Here is a 10,532-nt window from a genome sequence, read left to right as displayed (position 1 = left end):
TGCAGGTAGAATCTCTGCCGATGAGTAAGGTGTAGGGTTTTCTATGTAATAACTTTTACAAAACCTTTATTTAGTTTTGAATGACCCATGGATATCCTTACTTAGCCGTCGTGCTAACTACACTTCACTGTGTTCCTAACAGATGCAGTCTAGTGTCAGTTCCTGTAGCCCGATGAACTCCGAAAGTTCACCGGAGTATGTTTGTCAAGGCATGGATTATGACGAGTACATACAGATGATGGAGGGAGAAGACCCATACGCACCTGGTTATGCTCCCGAGGCTCCCACCAATCCAGACACTCTTGTAGCTCCGTCGGCCCCTTTTGTCTCTTGCCCTGTTATGGACGAGGTCCAGGCTACTTATGGTTTTTACCCCATAGAGCCGTTAGATGGTAGCGATTCCCTGGAGTTCAGTGTGCACTACCCATACCCTTGGGACCCTAGCCCTCGGGATGTTTGGGAGGAGTGGTCGATGGTCATAACCACCTCTCGGTTTTTGGACCATATTACCTGGTACGAGGGGGAGTGGCACCTGGTCTGGGGAGAGTTCACCGGCCCCGTGTACCGCATGATTGACTAGACGTCGGGTTCTTGGGAGTCGTTGGAAATTTTTGGTGTACATACTTTTTGTAGCCTTAGTGATGGCTAGGCATGACCAGTTGCGTCTAGGTTGAACCTGGTTTAGTATTTTGGCCCGAGGGGCAATCCTATGTATGTATAACTGCAAAAATGTATATTTTGCGTAATGGAACTTTTTCAGTTGATATATATAAAAGTGCTTAAGTATCTGTTGGGTGATTGTTGTGATTAGAAGAGTTTCCTTTTGCCTATGCACCTAGAGTGAGGTTCATCGCTAAATGATAGAACACTCTCTCTAGGTGTGGCAGTAATGCCTCGGATGTACGGGAAGGTAGGTCCGGGGTGTTACAAAATATGTTAGTGTAATTTCAGTCTTTGCTAAGAGTTATTTAATTGATTAATAATTGTACACAAAATTAGCATTATTATAGACATACAAAAAAAAAACAATCAAAAAATAACATTTAATTTGAAATAGTTAAATATGATATCTTAACCAACATTGCAGAATAAAATTTAGTGTGTCACATATTCATTCACATTAATAACGATTCAATATTGATATTAATATTTATCAATAAGACTATTACAATTTATTTTGTGATATTAATATTTATTAATAACACCATTACAACTTATTTTGGATTACAAAAACTATTCCAACACGGTGACATGAATAAACTTTATTTTTTACTTTTTATTGTTTTTTAAATTGCAAATAAACTTTAGTCATTACAAACTTTTTATAATTTAATGAAAATTACCGTGAAAAATTATATATATATATATATATATAATTTACCAAATAAAGTCATTACATGTATACACAAATCAGTAATGACTTTATTTGGTAAGCTAAGCTTTATATATATACATACCGAATTTAAGATATAATTTAATTTTGTTAAGTATTGTAATCTTATATTGATTGATTTCAAATTTCAAACTAATTTTTTTCTTGTCTAAAATGAGCGAAAAATGACACTTTTGTTTATATATATATATATATATATATATATATATATATATATATATATATATATATATATATATATATATGTATATGAGTAGCTTGGGTGGTTGGTGCTTGTGTTGTTAAGTTTGAAGGGTTGGGTTCAAACCTTTTTGGCAACACCTCTTAGACAAGTCCAATACTTTCTCAATAAAATAGACTCTCGAGGTCGAATGTCCTCATCATCTGGATCATTCAATCGTTCGAAACATAGGGTATCCAAAAATTCAATTAAAAATGTAATAGTTAGTTTTGCTAAAAACTGTTTAATACATGTACACATTTGATGCTTAATATTGCATGAAGTTGTCAATTGTAATAGTACACACTACACACTGTTTAAAATATTTGAACTATCCCAAGGCCTTTGTGGTCTAGTGGCACCCGGTTGCACCCCACATGAGAGGGGTGGGTTCGAGCCTCATGAACAGATACTACATTGTAACAAAGTCAATAGATTGGTACAATCTCTAGATGTGAGAAGTACTCTCATTCTCTACTATTTATATTGGTGAATGTATGAGAAATCTAACAAACTCCATCACTTTAAATAAATCTCAAATTTAATGTTCATGATCCACCCTATCTTCAAATCAATTGATAATTAACCACAATTTTTAAAATTATCGCATCGGGTGGACTTTTTCAAAACCCACCCGGCCTCACTGGATGACTTTTACACACACACACATACACGATAGGTTGGATAGAATTTTAGGTGATTTTGTACATAAAATTCAAATCCAACTCGATTCACTGTGACTTTAATTTTTTTAAGACTCATCTTTAACTCAACAACCGCTATCACAAAAAATTTGATCCATTAGAAATGAATTTGAAAATTGAAATTGCCATCTAATGGCCTCTTTGGTTGTTTGTAGTTTAGAGGTCATTGAATTTCAATTCAATGAATTTTCTAACAACGTTGTTTGGTTGGAAGAAATTGTAATTCTCTCCAAATGATGAATTGCAATTTGGTGGAGAGGAGGGGCAAATTTGTTTGTGTAAAGATAATTTTGCCCCTCCTTCCATACTATTTGTCTTTTAATAAAAATATTTGTGAAATAATAATAATAATAATAATAATAGTAATTATTATTATTATTATTATTATTATTATTATTATTATTACTTTTTTTGAAAGAATTATTGTTATTATTATTATTCTTATTTTATTATTATACTTACTAGTATTTTTGCCCGTGCGTTGCATGGAATGGATTTATTTTAATATTTTAAGAATATTTGGATTGATATACAATGATATAAATTATAAAATCGAATATTATATAGCGCAATTGATGAAATTGGTTGGGTCGATTATGTTTTTTGATGTTTTTCTTGCTTGAATTAGAGTAAATAATTGTCCAATTAATCGTGTGATGTATGGATAAATTTTTTTATTATATATTTAGATAATAAAAATAAAGATGAAATTAAAAAAAATTCTAATATTGAATGTGTACATTTATTTGATTATAACATTAGTGCAAAAGTACTACTCATAAATTATTTGAAAAATATATGACTTGTTTGTCGACAATTATTTTAAAAAGATCGATATATAATATGACTTGTAATTATATTACTAAAATAAATATGAGAAAAATGAGAAATAACTTAATTATAATTGTTATAAAAAATAAATTCAACTACTAATGTTTAGCTTAATTACCATAATACGGAGTAATTAGTATGCAATTATTATTAGTCAATTATACTAATATATGTGTAATTATACTTTTATACCTTAAATATATTCATTTTCACCCTATCGCATTTAGTTTTTTCTTACTCCTCCATATTTGCATGAATTAATTTTAATTATTATAAAAAAATCTAACAACCCATGTTTAATAAAAATTTTTAAGTAAATAATTTAAAGTTTTCAAAACGAAGGTGTAATTATTTTTTTAAAATTTTTTGAAATAATTTTTAGTCAATTAGTAATATCTTTTTCCTTTTTCAATTGACCAAATTTCTATTTCCTTTTCAATTGTGATCTTTTTATATTTTCAATCAATTAGAAAAATCAATTTTCTTTTCCATTTTATCTTTACTATTGTTTGATCGGAGATTTCACAAAAAATGATTTTATTTTTATTAATAGTAGTATAGATATAGAAGTATAGATAAGTATTCGAATTATTATTATTGGTAGTAATACATTATTTTTTCTTATAAAATTACACATAATTTGTTTCCATTATTCTCACAATTATAATAGTTTAATTATTCTCAAAATTAGGGAAATAAAATTTTGTTACCAACTAAACTTTTTTTTTTTATTTTTACCAATTAATTAATAATATTAGTTTCTGTGGGGAAGTTGAATGGATGATTTTTCTTTTATTAATAGTATTGATATGTGAATATAGAAACAATATTACCAATTAATAGATATTGGTTAATTTCCATTTTACATTTTCTTACCAAATAGGCACTTATACTTTTATACCTTAAGTATATTCATTTTCACCCTATCGCGTTTAGTTTTTTCTTACTCCTCCATATTTGAATGAATTAATTTTAATTATTATAAAAAAAAATCTAACAAATAATATTTAATTAATTTTTTAAGTAAATAATTTAAAGTTTTCAAAAGGAAAGTGTAATTAATTTTTTAAAAATTTTTAAATAATTTTCAGTCAATTAGTAATATCCTTTTCCTTTTTCAATTTATCAAATTTCTATTTCCTTTTCAATTAGGATCTTTTTATATTTTCAATCAATTAGAAAACTCAATTTTCTTTTTCCATTTTATCTTTACTATTGTTTGGGCGGAAATTTCACAAAAGATGATTTTATTTTCATTAATATAGTGTAGATAAGTATTCGAATTATTATTATTAGTAGTAATAAATTATTTTTTCTTATAAAATTACGCAGAATTTGTTTCCATTATCCTCACAATTATAATAATTTAATTATTCTCAAAATTTTGGAAATAAAATTTTGTTACCAACTAAACTTTATTATTTTTTTTACCAATTAATTAATAATATTAATTTCAATGGGAAAGTTGAAGGAATGATTTTTATTTTATTAATGGTATTGATATGTAAATATAGAAATAATATTACCAATTAATATATATTAGTTAATTTCCATTTTACATTTTCTTACCAAATAGGCTTTATTAATTATTTGACCAATAAAATATTTAATTAATTGATTACAAAAGTTTGGGCGGGAAAATGAAATATGAGAATTTTAATTTTATATATAGTATAGATTATTATTATTATTTTGAAAGAATTATTCTAAAAAAAAATTATTTTGAAAGAATTATTATTATTATTATTACTACTACTACTACTAATATAACAACGAAAAGGACATTTTAGTCATTCTGTCACTTCTTACATTTCAATTCCCTGTACTCATATTCCTTTGTATCAAACTTCAATTCATACTTTATTCTAACCTTATTATTTTATCACTAAATTATAATTTTTTCCTCTTAAATCCATTCTCTCAACCAAACGCCTTCTAAGAAAAACAAACAAAAATGAAAGAACTGATCAGTCAACCAGTCTACCAGTCAACCAGTCATACACTCATACCCCACCAAAAGCAACGTACACTTTCCCGGACGTCATGTACATTCAAATATACTTTACAAAAATGCCAATAATTCCGCGTTCCCGCCATTCCAAACCCTTTTCAAAAATTTCGGCCCCAAAATCTCCACTTGTATATATTACTGTCTTTTTCCGAATTTCTCTCTACTGAGACTACTACCGCCTCCTGCTCCACCGCTTAAAACCCTACCCAGACAAACACTTCCATTTCTACCTCTTTGCTATGGAGACCGGTTCGAATTCCACTAGGAAATCGACCAGAGGAAGGCCGAAGAAGGTTATCGATCTGACGGAGGATGTTACTGAGGTTATGGTCGAGGCTACTGGCAGTGCAGTTGGAAATGAAATGCCGGCCAAAAGGAAGGCTTCGTCGAACTCGGATTCTAGCCGGAAGTCGAAGAGGGGAAGGCGGAAGGCGGTGGTAGATTCGGCTGAAAAGGACTCGGAGTTGAACGAGCTTGCGGCGGCCGAGGAGGAATCGGACGATGTTGCTGGTGGAAACCTCATGCTCAGCAAGGCTTCGCCGCCTGAGCGGAAACGGGTCACCACTAACGTCCCGAATGACGAGGACAGCGAGTTTGTTGGGGGTCCGATTCTGGAAGAGGAAGCCAAGCAGCGCTGGCCTCACCGCTACCAGAAGGTTTGATGCGGTTTAAATTGAGTTACTTCATTTTTGTTGTGTTTTGCTATACATTTCTTGATTAAATGTTTCTGGTTATAGGGCACTGAGAAATCAAATGGTGTAACTAGGAGTATAACAAGGTAAATTTCCTCTCCTGCTCAATGCCCCATTTATGTTTTGTTTTAATGCATTTATTCCACCGAAGATTTAGATTTTTGTTGTGTTTTGTCTATGTTCTGATTAGAAAATATAATAAATTTGTAATTAATTGGTGGTACAGCCAATATGAATCTGCTGGGGTACTTCAGGCTAAGAAACATTATACAGCAGCAAAAGTTGATGGCCTTGTTTATAAGCTTGGGGATGATGCTTATGTTAAGGTAAGGTTCTGATTTGTCTTTTACTTTTGTTGTTAGGATGGGATACTTGGGCATTTTTGAGTGGTTGTGTAATCTTTCAGCTGAATGAGTATGTGCTATTATCTGGTAACTTCTAGTTAGTAAACATTCACTGAAAATGGTTGGATAATTCTTTCTGTGGTATTATCTCAATTCTAGGACATGTTGCTTTACTCTTCTGTTTCAAACAATAGGAACCAATGTTAAATAAAGAAATTTATTGAAAAAGGACCTTTTGGTGAATGAATTTACTACAGCTTCTCTAGGTTTCTATATATGAATTTCATGCCTTATGTACTTGGTAACAAATAGATTCTTAAGGTTTGCTCTACATTTTTAATCTTATAAAATTATGTATTGTGATGTATCATTTGTTCAGGCTGGAGAGGGTGAAGATAATTACATCTGCAGAATTATAGAAATGTTTGAAGCAGTAGATGGTGTACTTTATTTTACAGCTCAATGGTACTATAGAGCCAAGGACACTGTAAGTACTTGAATCATTGCCAGTGAGTTTTTCAATTGCTACTTTTTCATCCTAAATGATAATTTAACATGGTTCATTTATTAGGTTATCAAAGGGTGTGATGAGTTTGTTGACAAACAGCGTGTCTTCTTTTCTGAAGTTAAGGATGAAAACACCATTGATTGCCTTGTTGACAAAGTCAATATTCATCGCATACCTTCCAATGTATGTTGCTACTTGATTACTGAGCATTTTTAACTTGTTGCTATTAGGTTCTAATATGTTCTGATTTATCACAGGATAATTCCAATTCAAGGGACAACATAAAAGCTGATTGTGACTTATATTGTGATACAATGTATCTGATACCATGCTCAACATTTTTGAACTTGCCACCTGGTTGGTTTTTGTTTCCCTTGTAAAAGAGAAGCACATTTTTTTTCCTTCAAATGTTAAAATGAAACATTGTGATGCAGATGTTACAGCTTCTTCTAGTGAGTCCAATTCTACAATCTCCAGTGAGATGGATGTTGCAGAATCTGCAGAAGCTAAAGAGGATAGTTCTGAAATGACTCTCCTGGATATGTATTCTGGTTGTGGAGCAATGTCTACTGGATTATGTCTAGGAGCTAATAGTTGCGGTGTTAATCTGGTTACTGTAAGTAATAATTGCTTTTGAAAACTTATATTTGCTTGTCAAGTTGGTAACTTGTATCAAATTTTCAAATGCAGAAATGGGCTGTTGATTTGAATCAGTATGCATGTGAAAGCTTGAGGCTAAACCATCCAGAGACAAATGTAACCTCCCTAATTCATTTTCTTTTGTAGGTTGTATATTTATTCTTGGACCAAGTTTATTTTTAATTAAAAATTTGTGGTGCTGATATTATTTCAGGTGAGGAATGAGCCTGCTGAAGATTTCTTGGCCCTTTTGAAGGAGTGGGAGCAGCTTTGTGTATCTTGCTTGTTAATAAAAGGAAACTGCTCCCCGCATCCTCATTTGAACATTTCAGACATTGATGAAGAGGCAGAGGATGAAAACAGTGAAGATGATGAAGGTGTTGATAATGGAAATGGTGAAGTGTATGAGGTTGAGCATATTTTAGACGTCTGTTATGGAGATCCTAATGGTATTAAAAAGCCTGGACTATACTTCAAGGTACATTTTGAAACTACTGTGAGTTGTTATTTCTCCTCAAATACAATTGCTCTCAACCTGTTGTGCTTTCCTTTTTTTTTTTTTTGGTAGATACATTGGAAGGGCTATGGTGCAGATTATGACACATGGGAACCTATAGATGGATTGAGGTATAAATTGAAAAATGGTAATTTAAAACCTAAGATTCACTTGTGTGTTAATTAATATATATTTTATTTTTATGGTATGTAGTGATTGTCCACTAAAAATAAAGGATTTTGTGGTAAATGGATTTAAAGCGAAACGTTTCCCTTTGCCTGTAAGTCATTTTCCTCTTCCAACTATATTCTATTCACCTATTAATATTCTGTGTGCTTATGGGTTAACTTTTTTAATGCTCTGTTCTGATAGGGGGGTGTTGATGTTATATGTGGGGGTCCTCCTTGTCAAGGAATTAGTGGTTTCAACCGTTTTAGGAACACAAAGAATCCTTTACAAGATCCAAAAAACAAGCAGCTTAAAGTGTTTATGGACATGGTTGACTTCTTGAGACCAAGATTTGTTTTAATGGAAAATGTTGTTGATCTTTTGAAATTTTCAAATGGTTTTCTTGGGAGATATGCTTTAAGCCGGCTTGTAGGGTTGAATTATCAAGCACGGCTGGGCATGATGGCTGCTGGAGCATATGGACTTCCACAATTTCGCATGCGTGTCTTCATGTGGGGTGCCCTGCGGGGAGAGGTAAAAAAATCTCCTAAAGGGCATAATCTAGTACAGTCTATATGATTTTAGATTTGCTTATTGACCTTATTCATTTTGCAGAAATTGCCACAGTATCCATTGCCAACACACAATGTTGTTGTGAGAGGTGTTATTCCCACTGAGTTTGAGGTAGAATATGCATAATTAGTTTTTTAATGTTAACCTCTGTTGTTGGCAATCTTGATAATAAGTGTTCTTTATGAATGCAGCTAAATACTGTTGCATATGATGAAGGGCATGATGCCAAATTGAAGAAAGAGCTCTTTTTAGGGGATGCAATATTTGATCTTCCTCCGGTAAATTGTTATAAATTTTTTTTTTTTTTTTTTTTTTGTGTCAAATATTGTATTTTAGCTTATATGGTGTGGTATACAGGTGGAGAATAATGAGAAGAGGGATGATATGGAATATGTTGATAAACCTGGGTCTGAATTCCAGCAGTTTATAAGGCTTGGGAGAGACGGTTTGTTTTTTACTTTGAGTCTCTCATGTTATCATTAATGTCATCAAACACTTTAAGTACAACTATGCCTTGTATGTAGGTTTGCTTGGAACAGTGTTGCATGATCACCGTCCATTACAATTAAATGATGATGACTATCAACGTGTCTGTCACATTCCAAAAGCCAAGGTATCAAAAATTCTTTGAAGCTTTTTGGTTTGTTTTGATCCTTAATGCTGAGCCATTGTGTATATTATGTTAGGGAGCAAATTTCAGGGATCTGCCCGGTGTTAGTGTGGTAGACAATAAAGTGCAATGGGATCCAAATGTAGAGAGGGTATACTTGAGTTCAGGGAAACCCTTGGTATGTTTGTCTTGTGACTTTTCTTCCTTCAGCTCTTGGCTGTTGTAGTTGACTAAATTCATTCTTTAACTTACAGGTTCCTGATTATGCAATGTCATTTGTGGGCGGAACTTCCTCAAAGTATGCAGTATTATTTTTTACTTGTATCTTCATCATCATGTTCAATCACATTTAGGTGCTAAATTCCTATGTTAATTTATGCAGGCCATTTAGAAGATTGTGGTGGGATGAAACTGTACCCACAGTTGTGACAAGGGCCGAACCTCACAATCAGGCTATTTTGCATCCGCTTCAAGATAGAGTCCTTACAATCAGAGAAAATGCTAGGTTACAGGGCTTCCCTGACTACTATAAGCTGTGTGGCCCTATCAAAGAAAGGTAACCAGCCCACCACTGCTCTTCTATTAAATTGACTGTTGTTGCACAGGCATTTATTTGTTTTATGGTAAAATAGGTACATACAAGTGGGAAATGCAGTTGCAGTGCCAGTTGCAAGAGCTTTAGGGTACTCGTTGGCACTGGCTTTCAAAGGCTTGTCCGGGCTGGAGCCAACAATTAGGTTGCCAGAGGGATATGGTGAAATTGCTGCTGCATTAGTAGATCAAATGTCTCCTGCTGAAGTTTCCCAGTGATTTAATTTTTTGTTTCTTGTTTGTTGTTGCAGTAGTGACCAATGTTTGCTTATTATTTGTAACATTGCAGAATATTTGGATATTTATGTGTAACATTATTGTGCTGAGTATGCCATAAATATGGCAATTAATGTAAACTATTTATTCTAAATAAGATGCAGACTGGTAGTGTAGTGATCTTCACTCAAAAAATACACTCTATGGTCATTTTTTTTTCCTTCATTTTTTCGTCTTCTCTTCCCCCCTCTCCTACATGGACATGAAAAATCCAAAAAAAAAAAATGCACTGATGAGGTTGGTCTAACATCCTTGCAAACATTCAATGCTGGCCTTGTGCTTTTTTCAACCCCTATGATTCTTGCCCTTGCCAGGCCTGATAATGGTTAACCGTGACAACATTGATGAGATGTTGAGCACCAATGCATCAGTTCTTTCTATACTGAAAGTATGACCTGTATGGTCAAGTGGCTTATTCTATTTTATTTTTTTTATAAAAAAATTATTTATTTATTTATTTTAATCATGCAATATCA

At 32.5% G+C, this 10,532-nt stretch overlaps 1 protein-coding gene across 1 annotated transcript; it reads left to right on the top strand.

Moving 5' to 3' along the window:
• The first annotated feature begins 5,317 nt into the window (after positions 1 to 5,317).
• On the top strand, positions 5,318 to 10,191 carry LOC115995602 (DNA (cytosine-5)-methyltransferase CMT3-like). The gene is made up of 20 exons (XM_031234687.1): positions 5,318 to 5,815; positions 5,897 to 5,937; positions 6,078 to 6,177; positions 6,575 to 6,682; positions 6,767 to 6,886; positions 6,961 to 7,060; positions 7,138 to 7,319; positions 7,394 to 7,459; positions 7,557 to 7,820; positions 7,911 to 7,969; positions 8,052 to 8,118; positions 8,211 to 8,540; positions 8,622 to 8,690; positions 8,771 to 8,857; positions 8,937 to 9,024; positions 9,104 to 9,192; positions 9,266 to 9,367; positions 9,444 to 9,487; positions 9,572 to 9,745; positions 9,822 to 10,191. The coding sequence occupies exons 1-20, from the start codon at positions 5,399 to 5,401 to the stop codon at positions 9,997 to 9,999; spliced, it is 2,685 nt and encodes an 894-aa protein (XP_031090547.1). The 5' UTR covers positions 5,318 to 5,398; the 3' UTR covers positions 10,000 to 10,191.
• Positions 10,192 to 10,532: the final 341 nt, after the last annotated feature.

This window comes from Ipomoea triloba, chromosome 11 (genome assembly GCF_003576645.1).
Source record: "Ipomoea triloba cultivar NCNSP0323 chromosome 11, ASM357664v1".
Classification (NCBI taxonomy): Eukaryota; Viridiplantae; Streptophyta; class Magnoliopsida; order Solanales; family Convolvulaceae; genus Ipomoea; species Ipomoea triloba.
The sequence above is the reverse complement of the archived record's forward strand: the minus strand, read 5'-3'. Positions and strand labels throughout refer to the sequence as shown.

Coding starts and splice junctions, on each gene's coding strand:
- LOC115995602 (XM_031234687.1), top strand. CDS start 5,399: ATGGAGACCGGTTCGAATTCCACTAGGAAATCGACCAGAGGAAGGCCG. Junction 5,938..6,077: donor GTAACTAGGAGTATAACAAG/GTAAATTTCCTC, acceptor TTGGTGGTACAG/CCAATATGAATCTGCTGGGG. Junction 6,683..6,766: donor ACTATAGAGCCAAGGACACT/GTAAGTACTTGA, acceptor TTCATTTATTAG/GTTATCAAAGGGTGTGATGA.